The sequence below is a fragment of the Leuciscus leuciscus genome (genome assembly GCF_965113295.1).
Source record: "Leuciscus leuciscus genome assembly, chromosome: 20".
NCBI classification, from domain to species: domain Eukaryota; kingdom Metazoa; phylum Chordata; class Actinopteri; order Cypriniformes; family Leuciscidae; genus Leuciscus; species Leuciscus leuciscus.
Window position 1 is genome coordinate 29,183,426 of NC_138744.1, and position 21,554 is coordinate 29,204,979.

At 37.3% G+C, this 21,554-nt stretch overlaps 1 protein-coding gene and 1 long non-coding RNA gene across 2 annotated transcripts in view; one reads left to right on the plus strand and one right to left on the minus strand.

Annotated features, from left to right (window-relative positions):
- The window catches only part of LOC309484140 (lysophosphatidylcholine acyltransferase 1), a 61,313-nt gene that overhangs the window by 15,978 nt on the left and 23,781 nt on the right, over positions 1-21,554 (minus strand). The window contains exons 2-3 of the mRNA XM_082150378.1: positions 10,177-10,316; positions 3,117-3,331 (exon numbers count right to left, since the gene is read on the minus strand). Coding sequence (XP_082006504.1) covers positions 3,117-3,331; positions 10,177-10,316 — 355 coding nt within the window. The remainder of the gene's footprint in view (positions 1-3,116; positions 3,332-10,176; positions 10,317-21,554) is intronic.
- LOC309484259 overlaps positions 19,510-21,554 on the plus strand; it is a 159,585-nt gene continuing 157,540 nt past the window's right edge. Inside the window, exon 1 of the long non-coding RNA XR_014200793.1 lies at positions 19,510-20,676. This is a non-coding gene — a long non-coding RNA (uncharacterized lncRNA). The remainder of the gene's footprint in view (positions 20,677-21,554) is intronic.

Consider the following 21,554-nt stretch of genomic DNA (forward strand, 5'->3'; position numbering starts at 1 on the left):
TACAAAGTCTGCAAGGTTTGTGAAATTAAATGTTAATTAGACATTCAAAGATTTGAATGATTTGCATATTATAATGAAAATTCAGCATTGCATTAGAGGCATAAATTACATTTTAAAATATATTACAATAGAAAAAAGTTATATTAAATTATAATAATATTTCACTGCTTTGACTAATTTTTATGAGGATAATATATTTTTCAAAAACATTCAAATCTTGGTTAATTATTCCAAACTTTTGAACGGTGTATGTTAGTGTAAATAAATTCATGACATTTGCTTTATTAATCAAAGCTTTTCTTTGCTCCTCTCTGTTCGGTTATGTTGAGACGTCACAGCGCCACACTCTAAGCTTTCTCTTCCACTTCCCTTCAGCTGCTGCTGAAACTCCTCGTCAGAAGGAACTTCAGTCTACAGCAGCACTGCAGGGAACAGGAGCGTGAGCTCTGGAGGTGTGTGGAGGAAGAGCTGATGATGATGATGATGATGATGATGATGATGATGATTGAGATCACTGCTGAGTGGGAGAGCAGATATGGACGGAGATCTTCACTACCCAGGGATTAAGCTGCAGCATGCGACTAAGAGCCGCCCCGGCTGATCAGGGACTTAACGCCTACACCAAACTTAGCATGCACTAACCAGCTTCATCTAATTGCCCGGCCACAAATTGCACGGTCCGCACATGCTCTCAAAGCTGCATCATATATAGTGTATCAACACAAAGATGATGCCTGTGCCATGTTTAAATGTGACTAACCCTTCTAAACGTTGCAGTTGTTTTTAGAGATCGACCGATATATCGTTTTCCTGATATTTAAGCATTTTTCCATAACCCGGTATCGTTTTTTAAAAATCGTATTCACCGATAAATGGTTTTATCTTGTGGCCATTTTGAGAATTGCGCGCAAGACTGCCATTAAAGCACTGCGTTCAATGAGATGAGTCAACAACGGTGCTCAAAGGTAAAATAACTTATCTCCCTTAATTAATAAACTTTATTTAACATATCAGCCATTAATGCACAAATGAGATATGTTACATAAATGATAAAACAGCGCTCTGTCAGCAGGTATATCATAATCTAGAGACCGACAAAAAACATTATTAATGATTCTGATAACATGCCAGGAGAACTCGGTAATTACGATTATCCATTCGCAGTTTTGTTTATTTTTCCTGACAATGTTTGCGTATTCCTGCGGATATTCCAGCGTGTTCCATTATATTCACTCTTTAGCCTATCAAACAACACACAAACCTTTTAGAGCTGTAGTTTAAAACGAATGCTTAAATGTATGCTTATATTTATGGGGAGTTGATAGACTCCCCTGTCTTTATGTATGTTCTCCATTTGAAAACATTAGACTTTGTAAATTTATTTTGCCTGTTGTTTATATGCTGCTGTTATAAATAAAAAGATGCAACAGCAGTAATGTTTTTTTATATATTATTATTCAGGCGGTTTAGAACATTTTATGCTTTTTTAATTTTAGAATTATTTGTACATGCTATATTCATTATCTTTTTGTTTACCTTATCAAAGATTTTATTTAAAAAAGACACTTTAGTGACAGTGAACTATATGTTATTATTTTTTGCACTCTTTCAGACTATTTATTGATGTAGAAGTTTTGTATTAAGGAGGTTGTGAAATTGCAAAACAGTATTTAAAATTGTTAAATAAAACAGTTTGTTCAGTTCTATGCTGTTGTTATAATTGTCAAAAACAGAAATAGAACAATTAATTAATTAATTAATTAATTAATAAATATCAGTTATCGGGCACATAAACACGCAAATAATAAATAAAATAAATAAATAAATAAATACCGGCTGATGTCTAGATTTTTTTTTTTTTTTTTTACCATTGGTGTTCCGAAATGAGGAGTCAAAGTCCTCACCTCAGTTTTTATTTTTATTTGTTATAAATCAAATGTAAATTCATGCCCCAGTTACATTAATGTTGTCACATTTTCCTTAATAAACACACAATTCTTTTTTGTATTTCTACATTAACAATCTCTCAGCTCTCAGATTTAATTAAAAAGATCTTCATTTGTGTTTTGAAGATGAACGAATGTCTTACGGGTTGGGATTTGGGAACAATATGAGGTAAGTATTTTTCATTTTCATTTTTGGGTGAAATAATGCTTTAAAGTCTCTTTCCTCAGTGACATAACTGGATGTATTTGAGAAGAGAAAGACACCAGTGTATCTATGATCATGAAGCCCACACTTGTGCATTTCAGTAGCAATCCCTCAAGGCCCTTCTATTTGTTGTTGCTGCTCGTCTCCACTGTCCCCTCAGCATAGCATCATTAAGAGTATAAACTATTTATTTTATATTAATGATCAACCATCATTTATCACCAAGGCCACTATTTTGCATGTTTTAAATATTGGCATCGGACAGTAAGATTTTCTGTTTGGCCGATGTGTCTGAAGCGGGACTTTCTTTTTTGACAGCACTGATAACGCCAGCCCCTTAGCTCCCCTTCTCAATTTTCATTAGTTTACAGTTTCAGTTTCTAAATAAATGATCTGACATAACTGTTAAACAAAAGGAAGTAAATGATGTACAAAAAAGTATACAGTTGGTTAGTGTTGACTTCCTTTTTATTTAATATTTTAACCATTTCTTTAATGAAAAATACTATAGAAGGATTACAGAATCAAGAAGTTACCATCTAAAAAATATCAGATTTAATTTGACATAATTGTTATCAAGTTTTTCCATATAATACATTTCTAATTTAGCAAATATTATGTAAAATAAATATAAATTTCATTTATGCGTTTAAAATAAATAGAGTGATATCATATATCTGCTTTGGATAGTGGCCAAAGACAGTGGCCATAAAAAAACTAAATAAATAAAAAACTAAATCAGTTGACCACTAATTTATATTTTTATATTATTATTATATTTTTTTTATTTATTTTTTTACAAATATTTGTACAGTTCATAATGCCTTTTATAAAATGACAACATTGACAAGTCAATAAACTCTAGTTGACAATGATAATAAGAACAGGCTGAATGAATGAGAAAAGCGTTTCTGTCCTTTTTTGTTTCACTGCCTTTAAAATAACAGATTTTTATGCACACTTACTTCCCCACACAGGAATGTCTTTGCTCTCCGCTTTCATCACAATCGACGCCATGGTCATGGTGACGGGAATAGCGTCGAAATATGACGAGTGAGGGCCGAGGGTGAGGATGGGCGCTTCGGTGGGCAGAGCCCTTCTGCCTTTAACACTGATCCAGTGGAAGCCGCCCGCGAACCACATGACCCGCATGAGGATCTTCAGCACCAGGTCCACCACCCTACAGAAGAAGAGCAAGTCTGAGATCAGACCACATGCAGCGTCATTCAGACGAAAGGTTTGGGAACATGAAGATGGATTTGTTTCATTAGTGCGAGTGTTGTCTGAACATAAGTGAGCTGTATGTGAACTGCTGTTATGTATGCTAGGTCTGCACCACACTGGAAAAAAAAAAAAAAATCACTGTGATAGTTTGTTTTTCTGCAATATATATTGTGACATGACTTAAATAGCTCTATTTGGAAAACTTTTCCCACTTGAGTTCATAGGCCACATTCCCACTGTTTTTGAACCTATTATGATTTTTGTTATGACTTATACACTCACCTAAAGGATTATTAGGAACACCATACTAATACTGTGTTTGACCCCCTTTCGCCTTCAGAACTGCCTTAATTCTACGTGGCATTGATTCAACAAGGTGCTGAAAGCATCCTTTAGAAATGTTGGCCCATATTGATAGGATAGCATCTTGCAGTTGATGGAGATTTGTGGGATGCACATCCAGGGCACGAAGCTCCCGTTCCACCACATCCCAAAGATGCTCTATTGGCTTGAGATCTGGTGACTGTGGGGGCCATTTTAGTACAGTGAACTCATTGTCATGTTCAAGAAACCAATTTGAAATGATTCGAGCTTTGTGACATGGTGCATTATCCTGCTGGAAGTAGCCATCAGAGGATGGGTACATGGTGGTCATAAAGGGATGGACATGGTCAGAAACAATGCTCAGGTAGGCCGTGGCATTTAAACGATGCCCAATTGGCACTAAGGGGCCTAAAGTTTGCCAAAAAAACATTCCCCACACCATTACACCACCACCACCAGCCTTGCACAGTGGTAACAAGGCATGATGGATCCATGTTCTCATTCTGTTTCCGCCAAATTCTGACTCTACCATCTGAATGTCTCAACAGAAATCGAGACTCATCAGACCAGGCAACATTTTTCCAGTCTTCAACTGTCCAATTTTGGTGAGCTTGTGCAAATTGTAGCCTCTTTTTCCTATTTGTAGTGGAGATGAGTGGTACCCGGTGGGGTCTTCTGCTGTTGTAGCCCATCCGCCTCAAGGTTGTGCGTGTTGTGGCTTCACAAATGATTTGCTGCATACCTCGGTTGTAACGAGTGGTTATTTCAGTCAAAGTTGCTCTTCTATCAGCTTGAATCAGTCGGCCCATTCTCTTCTGACCTCTAGCATCAACAAGGCATTTTCGCCCACAGGACTGCCGCATACTGGATGTTTTTCCCTTTTCACACCATTCTTTGTAAACCCTAGAAATGGTTGTGCGTGAAAATCCCAGTAACTGAGCACTGAGCAGATTGTGAAATACTCAGACCGGCCCGTCTGGCACCAACAACCATGCCACGCTCAAAATTGCTTAAAATCACCTTTCTTTCCCATTCTGACATTCAGTTTGGAGTTCAGAAGATTGTCTTGACCAGGACCACACCCCTAAATGCATTGAAGCAACTGCCATGTGATTGGTTGATTAGATAATTGCATTAATGAGAAATTGAACAGGTGTTCCTAATAATCCTTTAGGTGAGTGTATATATACAAATATTAACCTGTTAACGGTCACCCTTCTTTTTGAGCATATATCTGAACTTTAATGATTGAAGTTCATGAAGGCTTTGGAATACAGACCTAATATTGGTTTCTTTTAAAATGCACTCTGCATTTTGCAGAAGTGAAAGCACTTTTAATTCACGCAAGTTTAATTTTACTGTAAAAGCAAATGTACTGAACTAAGCATTTTTTATTTTCATAGAAAATTTTACAAAACAATTTGGACTTTAAAATCGCTAAAAATAAAATCAAAGTCATATGTGTAACCAAGTTGTGTTCGAAATTTGAAGTTGATATCATAAACAGTGAGCCAGCTAAATGGTTTTGAAGAACCATTTCCATGGTAACGAATAATACCTAATTTATGATGGTTACTAAAATTTGTGATACGGGAAAAAGCAATAAAAAAAGTGTGCCAAGTGTTAAAACTGACAGTTAACAGGCTATAATAAAAAGCATAAAGTAACAATGCTATTATACTGTACATATATTGAACTGTAAAATCAAGTTTTTCTTTTCTTCTTTTTGGCAAATAAATACATGCATGGGGGTTTCAGTGTGATGTACAGACCATAGTAAATTATGCAAAACATTGTATTATAAGCTGCTCACATGTAAATTAACACAGTGCCACGTCACTCTGAAATACGCATTACGCAGCAGTGCATTTATTTTTTTCTATTAAATGATAGCCTTTGCAATTTCATAATTGCACTAAGCCATATGATGAGATTGACTTTATTTCAATATGTCATGAAGAGCTAATCTATACAGTTGAGTTCCTTAACTATAGACATCAGGCTCTCTCGAATATGTCAGGCACAGTTCAAAGGCTTGAGGCACAATGATCATGCACCGCACCACACAACACTTGTGCATCAGCATGCACAGTACACATGCATCCCTGACTTCCTATGCATGTGGTTTGAGTGCTCAGGTCACTATTGATCACTAATACCACGTTTAAATGGGGTGCAAACATTATATTGCAGTGCAGACGGGCACACGCTCAGACACCTGTGAGCCTAATCTGAGGGGCAATGGCAAGCATTACTGAGTCAGGATCTGCCCACAGGAGGGTGCTTAACCATCTCACAGCTCAATAAGACACAACCGCTTCATTAATTAGAGGTCATGTGAGGTTATTAGTAGTTATTAACATTGCTGGACGTAATTAGCATCTCTAAAAAGAGTGTTTAATTAGATGCTGGATCTATTGTACAGAAAGAGGATGTTTCCCAGTGGGCATCTTGAAATAGCCATTGAAAGGACAACAGCATGTGTATGTGTGTGTGTGTGTCATTGAGGCTCAGTGTGACATAAGGTCTATGTGACAGTGCCTCATATCAGCATTACACACCGATTCAAACATATATACACTTATGTTCAAAGATTTGGGGTAAGTACAGGGCTCCAGACTAACTTTTCCACTGGTTGCACTGGTGCTACCAACTTTCTCAGTTGGTCGCACCAGCATATGATTTGGTAGCACCTTTTTTTTTTCCTTTTTTTTTTTTTTGCTACATGCCATGGGATTAATCAATGCTGATGAATAGTGGTCTTAATCTACCCTAGTTTTGCACTGATGTAAAAAGACTGACAGTGACACAAGACCTCATGTTAGCGTTAGTTAGAAAAATCTTTTAATCTTTTAACTCAAAAAAAAAAAAAAACTTAAAAAACAATGAAGCCTATGTTTTTTAATGTTTGATTATAATTTTACTGTCTTCACATAGGGATTGGAATTGATAAGATTTTATCAATATCAATGCCACTGACGATTCTGCTTATCGATCTGATTCTTTAATGATTCTCTTATCGATTCTTGATAGCACTGTGTGGAAAAATGTAGTCATATGCTTTTAAAAAAACAAGTGGTTTTATTTATTTTAAAGCTTAAAACTGTATTTGTTATGTAATTTATGTATAGAACCTTATTGTAAAGTGTTACTGATTAGTTATACACCGATTCAGACGTCTCCTGAGTTCACAGTTGGAAAGATCAGTTGTTTTAACCTTTCATTCAAATGAATGGGTTCAAAGGAGTCATTAGTTCGCGAATTGGACGTGTCATGCGCGTTGTGTGATTATCCCAGCAGTTAGGACATGGACATCCAAGATTTCTGTCAACACAGAAAACATTTCATCACTGGATAGTTTTTTTCGTTTAATCAAAGTGTTGTTTTATGTCAGCTGAATGTCGCTTTTCAGAGAAGATAAGGAAACTTACTTAGCACAATTCACATCCAGCGGTAATTCAAAAAAAAATTGTTGTTTGGAGACGGTGAAGTCTTGTTTACACTTTCGCCTGGCTCCGAAGAGAGAGAGTGTGCGCGCTCTCTCTCTCTCTCTCTCTCTCTCTCTCTCTCTCTCATAAACATGTCCTGTCACAAGCGCAGCAGCAGTTCATCTACCTTACTCACCGATCAAATAAGACTTTGGCGGGACAAAAATTCACTATGGCGGGCGCTAAAACAAGTTCAATGCAGGAAAATTCATGCGTGAATTTAACTGAGTAGTAGGCTACATGACCATGCACTCGCACAAATGCGACCACATACAATTTTAAGTCGCACATTCTCAAAAAATGGTCGCAGTCTGGAACCCTGAAGTAAGCAGATATTAATACTTTTATTCAGAAAGGATGCATTAAATCGATCAAAGAGACATTAAATAAATTAATAATTAATGTATAATAATTAGAAACATCTTTACTGTCACTTTTGATTAATTGAATGCATCCTTTCTGAATAAAAGTTCTATTTCAAATAAACGTTGTTCTTTTGAACTTTATATAAATCAAAGAATTCAGAAAAATAAAATGTATCAGTTTCCACAAAAATATGAAGCAGAACAACTGTATTCAACATTAATAATAATAAATGTTTCTTGAGCAGCGAATCTGCATATTAGAATGATTTCTGAAGCATCATGTGACACTGAAGACTGGAGTAATGATGCTGAAAATTCAGCTTTGATCACAGGAATAAATTATATATTTTAAAATATATTGGCATCAGTGATGCGCGGGTCAATGTATAAACAACCCGGACCCGACCGACGTTTTCAACTAACCCGCCCGCAACTCGGACCGCAAAAAAAAAGAAAGAAAATATTGTACCCGACCCGCTTCCTGACCCGCATTTTTTAAAAGTAGGCTAGTAAATGCATAGCAAGAAATACACATGACAAAGCCAACACTTTGGTCATTATCTTTCATTATTTCGGCAACTTTGCTCTTTCTGTTTGTGTATTTGCGGAGCTTCCACTCCCCAGTCTTCACCTTTTCTCTTGCCGCCTCCATCTCTACCTGCAGACTGAGCTCGTGCGTCATCTTCGCGCCAGTTATTCAGCCAATAAAGTGTAGGCCTATGTATTTCATAGAAAATTGCATGTGAGCGGAGTGGAGCGGGAGCGAGCGGGAGCAAGCGGGCGGATCTTGGACAGAACGCAGAGCGGCATTTTTAAAAGGATGGAGCGTCGCCCTATTTCCCGCTCCAATTTCGCTCCGCGCACACTAAGATTCTGAAGCATGCTCAGTCAAGCCTGACTCAGTCTACTGTTGATGACTGCAAGATGGATTCTATTTTCAGTCAAAACTCGGCTCAATAATGGAGTTCAAAAAGTAGGCTACTTCAAAAAGGAAAATAAGAAGTCATACAGGTGTAAAACTAACTATTATGTGGTAGAAGAAAACGACATCGTTTCAGTCAGTAGGCCTAAAGATTAATTTTGGAATCTAAAAAGACACATCTCTCGAAAACATGCAGTGTGATATGTGAACACGCTGGGAAGAAAGCAAAAGGTTAGCAAATTGAATACGGTAACTTAAAGTGTAGCCTAAATTAAATACAGCGTAAAATGCAAACAATTGATACAAGCCCATTTAAATTTTAATCCTGCGCGCTGCGCACAAGTTCAGTTATAAGAATGTTGTCCTAATAGTTAATTTAGCCTAGGCCTACTTTTAAAACGTTTATGTATATTTATTTTATATTTTTGTTTATATAAATTTTATTTATATTATTAGGCCCATTTATTCGTTTTATTTTACAGCAGTTTGTGTGTACAATGGATATAAGCCCATTTAAATTTTAATCGTGCGCGTTGCACAAAAGTTAACTTATCAAAATTCTGGCCTAATAGTAAATTTTTTATGTAGGCTATATTTTTGTTTATATAATTGTTATTCATATTTATATTATTAGGCCCATTTATTCGTTTTATTTTACAGCAGTTTGTGTGTACAATGGATATAAGCCCATTTAATTTTTAATCGTGCGCGTTGCACAAAAGCGTTTTCTATTTGAAAAATGTTGTTGTTGCTCATTAGTTCTTTAGGAGGTAAGGCTGTGGTCTAAGCTACAGTGATATAGGCTACATGTAGATTTTTTTTCCCCCTTTTTGGAGCGAGCGGGGGGCGATTTGAGTGGAGCGCGGATCAAACTGCGTTGAGCGCTGATCGAGCGATAATGAGCGGAGCGGCCTGATGTAGCTTTGAGCGGGGGAGCGGAGGGGTGGACAGTTCCGTGAGCGATGAGCGAAGATTCTCACCGCTCCACTCCGCTTATGCTCTCTATACTACTATATAAATTACAAAGGTTTAATTGGCATCTTTATTTCAAACGACCCGACCGACCGCGACCCGAATATCATTAAAAATATTTTTGGATGACTCGTAACCGCGGGTAACCGCGGGTGACCGCAGGCACCCGCTCATTTCGGATCAACCCGCGCATCACTGATTGGCATTTAACACAATTGTTTTAAATATTCATGCCCACAATATTACTGTTTTCACTGTATATTTCTGATCAAATAAATGCAGTCTTGGCCAGTATAAGAGACTTATTTGAAAAACATCTTACCAAACCCTGAACTCTAAAAGGTCAAGCCCGAACTTTTGAACAATGGTGTAATAATTATTAAAGAAGACATGCAGTCACACTAATTTGAAAAACACTTTTTTGGCACTAGCATTCGGTGGAGAAGAAACAGAGAAGCTGCTTGCTGCGATTGTGTTATGCTGGTCTCGTGCATCTCTTGTGTACTGGACATCAACTTCCTGATTTATGAAATAGAGGATATGAAGTCAAATTCATCTCACCACAAACAAATCATAAACACTACAGCAAGATACGAGAAGGAAATATACGAAGAGTGCGTTTACAATTCTGAATTAGTAACAACTATGCAAACGTTGTAGCTGTTTGTCTTCAGTTGTTCTCGCTGTAGTGTCTATCTGTGATTTGAAATAAAGGAGAGGAGGTCTTTACTTTCTCCATAAGCACTGCGGCTCCACTGTTGTCTCGGAGCGGCCCACGGACGCGATAAAGGCAAACGGCCAGGCCAACAGCATCATGAACGCCGCTATGAAGAGCCGGATGGGGAACACCGTCACTGTCATCAAACCAATCTGCAGAGAAAATGACACACACATACAAACCTTTTAAAGGAACCATTTCTAAACAGCAGAGAAATGGGTCACGTTGCCTGTTAAAGGCTCACAGGGGTCAGATCTTCAACAGAGTAGATTTTTATAGAAGCCTATTTCCAACACAAATTATACTCACAAATTATAATTGTGATACGAGTGAAAACATAATTATGACATAGCCTACTAAGTTATAATTATGACAAACTCAAAATTATGAAATCACATGAAAACTATGGCATACTAAATCAATTTCAAGTTAGTAAAATTCAAGTTAGTCAATTTCAAGTTTTTAATTTCAGTTTCAACTAAGTAATTTCAACTTAAAAGTAAAAATTATGACATACTTGATAATTCCGACTTTTCATCTTTTGTAAATCATAAATGTGACAAGTATGTTTTTGTAATTCGGCGGAAAAGGGCTTCAATACATTATACTATGAAAACATGAAACTTTCAGAGCTCAAAACTGTTCAGAGTGAAACGAGAGCATGCACTGACAAACATGTCTCAAGTACTTGGTTAGTTACCACCAGAAAAGGGATGTTAATTTTTTTTATAACCGACAACCAATGCTTGTTAACCGATCATTAACCATTGACCGACAAGATTATGTTAAATTAGATGCAATTTCTTTTTTTTTTTTTTTTTTTTTACTTCATTTGATAGGGACAAAGCATGTTAATGAACATTAGAATAAAATACAAAATGTAAACAAGCCGGATTATAGCAACATTGTTAATTTACATCCGCAGTCCCTAGGCAGGTACACACAAGAACAGATACTCAGCAATACACAACACCAACAAAGAGACAAATACCCCAAACACATCATTACAATTTCTAAGTATAATGTTTACAGAACTGATTCGTCATAAGCCACTTTTTCAGATGATATTTAAAAGTGTGATAAGTAGAACATTGTCTTATTGACTGCACTGCACAGTAAACTATTCAAATATTTATTCCCTATTACAGATAACACTTTTGTCAAAAAGATGTTCGCCTAGCCTATATGGCACCTCACAATCCCTTCTAATGATAGACCTAATACCAATACCACAATCTGTCCTCTGTTTTATGAATTCATTTAACTGAGGTGGAACAAGCACATGCCAGAACTTATAAATAAAACAAACATATTTAAAGTTCTTAAAAATGTTAATTCTCAATAAATTGTGTTTTTTTAGAATGTTACAGTATATATATATATATATATATATATATATATATATATATATATATATATATATATACACACACACACTCACCTAAAGGATTATTAGGAACACCATACTAATACTGTGTTTGACCCCCTTTCGCCTTCAGAACTGCCTTAATTCTGCGTGGCATTGATTCAACAAGGTGCTGAAAGCATTCTTTAGAAATGTTGGCCCATATTGATAGGATAGCATCTTGCAGTTGATGGAGATTTGTGGGATGCACATCCAGGGCACGAAGCTCCCGTTCCACCACATCCCAAAGATGCTCTATTGGGTTGAGATCTGGTGACTGTGGGGGCCATTTTAGTACAGTGAACTCATTGTCATGTTCAAGAAACCAATTTGAAATGATTCGAGCTTTGTGACATGGTGCATTATCCTGCTGGAAGTAGCCATCAGAGGATGGGTACATGGTGGTCATAAAAGGGATGGACATGGTCAGAAACAATGCTCAGGTAGGCCGTGGCATTTAAACGATGCCCAATTGGCACTAAGGGGCCTAAAGTGTGCCAAGAAAACATCCCCCACACCATTACACCACCACCAGCAGCCTGCACAGTGGTAACAAGGCATGATGGATCCATGTTCTCATTCTGTTTACGCCAAATTCTGACTCTACCATCTGAATGTCTCAACAGAAATCGAGACTCATCAGACCAGGCAACATTTTTCCAGTCTTCAACTGTCCAATTTTGGTGAGCTCGTGCAAATTGTAGCCTCTTTTGCCTATTTGTAGTGGAGATGAGTGGTACCCGGTGGGGTCTTCTGCTGTTGTAGCCCATCCGCCTCAAGGTTGTGCGTGTTGTGGCTTCACAAATGCTTTGCTGCATACCTCGGTTGTAACGAGTGGTTATTTCAGTCAAAGTTGCTCTTCTATCAGCTTGAATCAGTGGGCCCATTCTCCTCTGACCTCTAGCATCAACAAGGCATTTTCGCCCACAGGACTGCCGCATACTGGATGTTTTTCCCTTTTCACACCATTCTTTGTAAACCCTAGAAATGGTTGTGCGTGAAAATCCCAGAAACTGAGCATATTGTGATATACTGGGCCCGTCTGGCACCAACAACCATGCCACGCTCAAAATTGCTTAAATCACCTTTTTTTCCCATTCTGACATTCAGTTTGGAGTTCAGGAGATTGTCTTGACCAGGACCACACCCCTAAATGCATTGAAGCAACTGCCATGTGATTGGTTGATTAGATAATTGCATTAATGAGAAATTGAAGGTGTTCCTAATAATCCTTTAGGTGAGTGTATATAAATTATATATATATATATATATATAAATAAATAAATGTCTCCAACACTTTTATCACCTTCTTATACAGTAATTCTATTAACCTAAGAGTTGTGTCACCTATGAATGACCAACTATTAAAACAATACTCAATATGTGAAAAAATTATTGAATGTAAATACAACCTGGCAGCACCGACTGTCAAAAATGGCCTAATGTACTTCAAATTCATTCTTTAAATAAAATTGTACGATATAAGACAACTTTTTCATGTGACTTTTGAAATTAAATTAAAATAGACTGGATACGTGTCTGTGACCCATTAAAAATACCACCATTTGTTTTCCAGAGGTTTTGATACATGTGCAAATAGCAGCATAAACAACAGAAAATTAGGATTCATCGCCACATCACGCAACTGCAGCACTTCTGTGTACTAAAAAAAAGAAAAGAATAAAATATATATTTAAAAGTAAATAACATGCTAAATATATTTAACAGATTAACAAAACGGAAGAAAAAAAACTGTTCGACAAGTAGTAGTTTCGGTTCATTTTTGTGACGCACAACAAAAATAAGTTAACGGAAAGGAAATCGAGACTGCAGAAAGCTGCATCCTGTTGTTTGTTTTCTTTATTTGACAAAAAAAAAACTGCAATATTTTGTTTTAATTGTGTGTATGCAAATAAAATTAAACCCATTACAGTTTCTAATGATGTCTTACTCTTAACTGTATGACCATAAATTACAGAGTTTTTTAAGTTGTTTTCACTGTAATAAGGAAACTATTCAAGTCAAGTCACTTTCATTTATATAGCGCTTTTAACAACATAGATTGTTTCAAAGCGGCTTTACAGTGATAATAGGACATTATATATACACACACGCACACACACACAATCAGTTCTAGAATTGCTAACATGACATTGCCACCAGTTCATTATCAAAATAAAATAGTGAACCAACCATATAAAAAGTTACACTGCTCAATTTAAATAGTCCGTAGTAAAATCTGTGCGCACCGGCCCACCGTGGTGTTGTGCCAAGCACATTTGTATGCACATGAAGGATGATGTTTTACGTGGAAATTGGAATGCAAGAGAAGTACAAAGCCTAGTTTACATAATTACAATTTAGCATAGATACATCGTAAATATGGAAACATTTGAATTTGTGTTGAATGAGAAAGGTAAGCTACTTCAGTTTCAATGGCTACTGTAAAACTGTTTGATTACCAACATTCTTTAAATGTGTTCAACAGAAGAAAGAAACTCATACAGGTTTGGAACAACTTGAGGGTGAGTAAATAATGACAGAATTTTCATTTTTGGATGAACTATCTTCAAAGTACTTTTAAAGCAATAAATCAATAATATTAGTCAGTCAAAATTGTTACTGTCAGTTTGCGGTTAATTATGAGCATCCCTTCATCACACCAGTGCAAGACAAGAGCACGTGAGGTATGGCAAGCAAGACAACGCATTGACCAAGCACTCACGACTGCGTTTACACACATATTTCAAGTATGTTTCTGGCCTATGGTTCATAGTAAATAAATTGACTAATAAAACAACTTCAATAACATCATAAGTGGATCTCAGAAAGAAATAATAAAAAATTGAAGGGGTCATGACATCAAATGTGCCTTGATCTTTTGACATATAAGAGGTCTTTCTACCATTAAAACATCCTGCAAGTTTCAAAGTTTAAAACATCCTCCTCATTATAAACAAAGCATTTAATTAATCAAGCTCCAAAAACGACTTGTTTGGATATTGTGGGATTTGTGACGTCATTCAGGGGTGTGCGATATTGACAAAAACATTATATAATATTTTCTGGGATTGTTTTGAGAACGATAATTAGACGATGTTTTGCTTAGTGTGTTTATTGTGTTGGTACCTTTGGCAGGTTTAGGACTCCTACAGTTTTTGATATTCTTCATAATCTACGTGATGGACGGTTCGCAGCAGTGACAACAATTACCTTTTCCAACAAGTTTAAATAGATTTTCACCCTTTAAGGGCATTTTTACCTTTTTAAAAGCAATTTTAACCTAATTAAATGCATCATCTTCTGTGTCAAATTCTTACATTTAATCAATCAATTCAATTAGAATAAAAAGACACAATAGGGCTGTTACCAATCAAATGAAATCTGTATCAACAAAATTCATCTTTGTAATGCAGAGGAAATAGAAGCTGCATTTGGATGCATTAACACAGACTGTTTAATGCAGCTCAGAGGCGGCATGAATGCATTTAACCTGCAGTTACAAATGCATCAATAATATTTTGATTTTTTAAAACATTTTTTTATTTTTTTTATGAAAATAAACTTTAAATGTGGAATTAAAACTGCCAGAAGGTGACAGCAAGTCACTGTTAAGGAGTGAGTCATTGAGTTTCATGATTCATTCACTGATTAATTCAAATCGCTGATTCATGCAGGAACGAAGCATTTGACTGGCTGAGTTTTAAACCGCATAGTTCCCTACTGTATAGTAGGCAAAAAGCAGTAGGTGAACGAATAGTATGTCTGAATCCTTAGTATTCATAAAACCGTAGGCGAGAAATACCTGGGTGGTGTACCATTTCTAGCAAGATTTGAACGTGATTATGCTAATGTTGCATCCGAATGCCTACTTGCCTACTAGTAAGAGAAAACAGTACGTGAAAAGAGTAGTATGTCCGAAACCTCAGTATTCATGTAGGTGAGAAATTCCTGGATGGCCTTCTGATTCCACCCAGATTCTGAAGTGCTCATCAATGGATACTTTTCTATCCCAGCCTTCCCAGGAGGCCACAGGAGAGGATACGTCATAATCGAACATGGATGAGAACAGTGATGCTGGTGTTCTCAAATGAGAGTATTAAAAACCAAAAACAGTTCCTTGAGTTAAAATCGCATTTGTTGAACTACTGTAGAGTAAACTGTTGAATTGTCGAAGGTGTTAAGACGCTAGATATAGTGTAGAATATTTGTGATTTTGCTGTAAAAACACGTTTTATTATGTATAAGAGGGGAGCTCCAGTAAGCATATACATCTTACAGACACTTACTAAATGTCTATTTAACATCTGACAGGAACATCTTCGATTAAGTATTACAGATGAGCACATCACAACATGAAATGGACATCTGAGTGAGTGATGCATACATGTGTACTATTATGAACTAGAATTGTTGTCAACACCGTTTACATGAATCCAAGTGATGGAAATAAACAAATATACATAAAATAGCTAAACATAAGTTATCTATTTGATTTGTCCATTAGTACTGTTGATAAATTTAGGAAATTATGTTGGATAAAAAGGGAGTTAACACATCAGCAACTACCTCAACATTTAAATTGAGCACATAAATCACAGAGGTATCATGAATGAATCCCTGTTAGGATGTTACAGGGACAGATGAACACACGTGTGTTTATCCGGTCGAGAGTGGCTAATGAAGCAGAATGTTAGCTGCCATCAAATGCTTTGAGTGAGTATACTACAGAAATCTTAAGTTGTAGTTTATTTGAATTATTGTAATTTCAAACAAGAGTTATTACAGCACTTTTCTGATTCTTGATTTCTAAGCATTTGCTGCATTTTCTGTTCATACAATGACTTTCAGAGTTTGGAAGTCAGGCTCTATTGACTGATATTGTATGAACAGAAAGCCTTTTGTGTTCAGAAAAAAAAAATGAACAGTGTCATGGTGAGTAAATAATGACTGAATTGATATGTTTGGGTCAAATAACCCTTTAAGCCCCCCAAATAGAAATTGTATGAATGTATGCTTTTCCAGTACCTTGAAGAAATAAACTTTAAAGGGATACTCCACTTTAAAATGAAAATTCTGTCATCATATACTCGCCCTCATGTTGTTTCAATCCTTTATGAATTTCTTTCTTCTGCTGAACAGAAAGGAAGATATTTAGAAGAATGTCAGTAACCAGACAGTTTTTGGTCTCATTGACTTCCATAGTATATTTTTTTCCTACTACGGAAGTCAATGAGACCGGAAACTGTCTGGTTACTGACATTCTTCTAAATATATTCCTTTCTGTTCAGCAGAAGAAAGAAATTCATAATCTGCCGGATCCGGGCCGTATCCAGATCAGATGAATGACCTGCGCCTAAACAAAATGATTCCCGTTCACATGGATCCGTGGAAACTAGGGATGGGCATTCGATTCAATTTTCTTAGTCGATCGTCGGGAGAATTAACGATCGACTATCGATTAATCATTAATATTTTTATATTGAAATTCATTATTTCTTTAACTTTTTATAAATTAAAAATGCAATGAAAATACAAAAATACAGTTTGTTTGTCCTCGATGAGATCTTTATTACAAGAAGATCAACTTGTGGCAGTGAAACTGGACGTTCGGTAGACTTGAAGATTCCTGCGGTGCTCTAAACCAGCGGAACCTGCAGCTGCGAGCCGGCGAGACCCATGGCCACTTCATCCGTTTTCTGTGATCGGATAGCTATCCGCTCGTGAAAAGACCAAATCTAAATGCCCTCCGAAACGCATTCGAGACGGATTTAAATCCGATCGTTCAAACCACTTCAGGAGGAGATCTGAGACGCATTCCAGACGAAACTGGACAAGAGTAAATGCATCTGGTTGTTGAAACCACATATGTAAATTTGACTTATCCCAAAAATGATAAGAAATAAACGTGTGAGAGCGTGTTATAGGCTATATGTCATGTTATATCCAGATATGACGACGCTACTTCAACACGCATCACCACAGACGAGCATCTATTCATCAAGCCAACGTGCAAACTATCGCAAATCAAAGTGAAAGTCATTCATCAACACACAATCATCTTCATTAAAAGTAAAGAACCGAAATGATCTTACCAGGACTGTTGCCGCAATATCTTGTTGCGGTCTTTGATTTAGAAATTTTCGCTGATGATCAATAAAATGCAGCTCATATCAGTTGCTTTCGATTCGATGACGTGCAACAATTTAAATATGCATATAGCGCGGGAATTCAAGATCGGATTTATATCCGTTTTGCAAAAACACATTTATGTGACCAGGTGTAAATGGAATCGTTTTGATAAATCAGATAGCTATCCGATCTGAGAAAACGCATGAAGTTCCCATAGAACTTCTGCACCAGTCTACTGATTTCTGTTGAGAAAGATAAGCATGTTGACATGATCTGGGATCAGACGCGACCGCAACCTGGTGACAGCCAGTCCAGCCGCCGAAAACACCCGCTCTGAGGGGACTGACGTTGCCGGGATGCACAGGTACCTCCGCGCTAAAATTAATTCCATTGCTTCAAGACTCACACTACGCAACGCAACCTGCATTAGTTTAATCGATAACAAATAAACGTGATCGACGAAATTCTTAACGATCAATTATCGATCGTCGATTAATCATGCCCATCCCTAGTGGAAACAACTAAAAACGCTGTATTATGCAGTCCAGACAAGTAATTTGACAATATTACTTTGTAAAGAAAGACTACACACCCGCGCTCATACACATTCAAACTAGGGGTGGCACGGTTCACAAAACCCACGGTTCGGGTCGTATCACAGTTTTAGGTTCTGTACAGTTCTTGTTGTTATTTTTTCTTTTAATCTTTAACACTCCAAAAATGTACTTCAGCATATGATATATAGCTTAATTATCTAATTATTTATTTATTTCATAAATGGGGGCGTGTTTGCAAAACGCAGCTTCTCATTTCCCATTCCGAAGTAATATAGTGAGCGGTCACCGTGAGGAAACTTTCAGTGGCCCTGGAGGTCCATCCATCTGTAGTGAGAGCTACGTGGGCTGTGTCGGACAGTTCTTTGTCAATTTCTCCTTGTGTCTCGTCATCATAGGCGTAATTTGCGGGTGGGACATGTCCCCACCACTTTTTGCCAGGGTCCATATTGTTCCCACCACTTTTGAAACATCTCACGGCACGGATGTACCAATACAAATAAATAAAACATCTCCAGTTAACTAGCAAAGTATTCCTTTCGTTCGTTTGTTAAATAAGAAGCAATCTAGCGCTGAAATGTGTTTTTTAAAAATTTTTATCAAGTGACCATTGCCGCTGCGATCAGTGGCGCTGATACAGTGTTCTGCACAGTCTTCACTTGGACGCGCGCTTCAATCCGTTGAGGACTCTCTATTCGTTCCGGTGAAATCACAAAACAAAATGGACGGACGGACGGATATATATATATATACATATACATATACGAGTTCGGATTAGAACTCAGAACCTATGACACGCTTGGCAAAAGTTCCGCCACTGGACCATTACAGTACAAACGTGAAACAGTTGATCTATGTATTTATTCACGTGAAAAACAACATATAGTGGAGTAGATCTCATAAAATGTCTAAGTAAACCCAGCCAGTGTACTATTTAAATCGATTGCTGGACATCGTAATGTTATTCTACATACATCTGATTTATGATTTAGCATTGTATTAGCACGGTTGGCTACATTGCGCATGCGTCGAACCGTGCGACGCACACACACTCCGAACCGAGACAAGCGAACCGAACGGTTCGGATGTTTTTTCATGTACCGTGCCACCCCTAATTCAAACGCGGATACCTATAGACTAAACGCAGTGTTTCAACTACATGCATTCTGCCGTGGTGGTCCACCACACCAAAAATCATCCTGCCACGGCAGCAGCTTCTCAGTGAGGGGCTGTTTACACCTGGCCACTAAAAACGGATATAAATCCAATCTTCAATTCCCACGCTATATGCATATTTAATGGAGTGCACGTCAGCGAAAGCAACAGATATGAGCTGCATTTTATTGATCATCAGCTAAAATTTCAAAATCAAAGACCGCAATAAGAGAGAGCGGCCCTGTACAGCCTTGCAAGATCATTTCGGTTATTTACTTTTAATGAAGATGATTGTGCGTTAAGCGTCTGCGACTTACTTTCACTTCGATTTGCGATAGTTTGCACGTTGGCTTGATGAATAGATGCTCAGCTGCAGCAATGCGTGATGCAGTAGCGTCATCATATCTGGCTATAACATGATATAGCTTATAACACGCTCACACGTTTATTTTTTGGGAGAAGTAAAATTTACATATGTGGTTTCAACAACCAGATGCATTTCCACTTGTCCAGTTTCGTCTGGAATGCGGCCCAGACCTCCTCCTAAAGTGGTTTGAGCGATCAGATTCAAATCCGTCTAGAATGCGTTTCGGAGGGCATTTACACCTGGTCTTTTCACGATCGGATAGCTATTCGATCACAGAAAACGCATGAAGTGGCCAGGTGTTTAAACTGCCCCTGAGGACCAATAGTACATACTATAGTGTTATTGTTAAGCCCCACTAAAGGCATAAAAAACATTTTAAAGCACCATAAAGTTTTCGTGCACTATATTCCAAGACTTCTTAAGTCATTCGATAGCATAATGTGAGGTAAAAATGAATATTTAAGTCATTAAGTTAAAGTTAATGGGAACTCATCTCTTCTCAGTCATTCTCTATTCAGCATCAGTTCGGTTACGACAGTAACACGATGACACTCTCTCCAAGATCAATGTTCCCATTATTATACTTTATTTGTAGATAAAGGTCTATGGTTTGCATAAAATTACTTTATCTTGCTGAAGTTTATTGCGCTTTCTAAATCATATTCCTTTCTCCCGGGTGTATGTTAGATTACAGCACTGGAGTAGAGAGCACTAGGAATTGTTATTCATGCGCACTGTAACTGAAATTTAAAACTGTTAAAAGAAAAGGCTCAATAAACTGTTGCATAGATAATACACTAAAAAAGACAAAGTTCAAGTCATCTCGTAAAGATTGTATTTACGAGTTGAGCACACATGAACGCCACCACAATGTCGTAAATACGAATGGCAAGCTCTGGGTTTTCTTTAAAGGAACACTCCGACTTTTTGGGACTTTAGCTTATTCACAGTATCCCCCAGAGTTAGATAAGTCCATACATACCTTTTTCATTTCTGTGCGTTCTGTAAGTGTTATTTGACGCACCCACCGCTAGCCTAGCTTAGCACAAAGACTGGATGTAAATGGATAGGGGGTAGCATACTAATCCCAATAAGTGACAAAATAATGCAAACATTTTCCTATTTATGTGTTGTGATCTGTATAGTCACAGCGTGTACAAATAACAAGGCTATATGAGACAGAGACCATTTTTAATCGTATAAATACTGGGAACTATATTCTCACTAGGCGTAGGAGCACAGCTACTTGGGCGGAGTGGCTACTTGGGCGGAGTGATTAGCGCAGCACACGAGACGCCCTGTGGTGAGGAGCAGAGAGTTCGTTTGTTTTGTTTATGGAACCATCAACAGGGCGTCTCGTGTGCTGCACTAATCACATTTACATCCAGTCTTTGTGCTAAGCTAGGCTAGCGGTGGGTGCGTCAAATAACACTTACAGAACGCACAGAAATGAAAAAGGTATGTATGGACTAGGGCTGGGCAAAAAAATCGATTTTTCGATTAATCGTTTTTTAAAATGTGGTCGATTCAAAATCGATTCTCAAACGCCAAGAATCGATTTTTTTCCATCTTTATGTATTAGTTTTCCTCCACTGTTCATAGGCTTGCAAACTCAATTTTATAGCTAATGCTGTGAGATTTTATGGTAGTTTTATCTAAATCATAAAATAACCTCAATTAGTGCTGCACGTTTAATCATATCGCAATCGCTATGACAAGCCTATACGCAATTAGGCTATATGACCAAAATGCTGCCAAAATGCTGTCGTGACTCTGA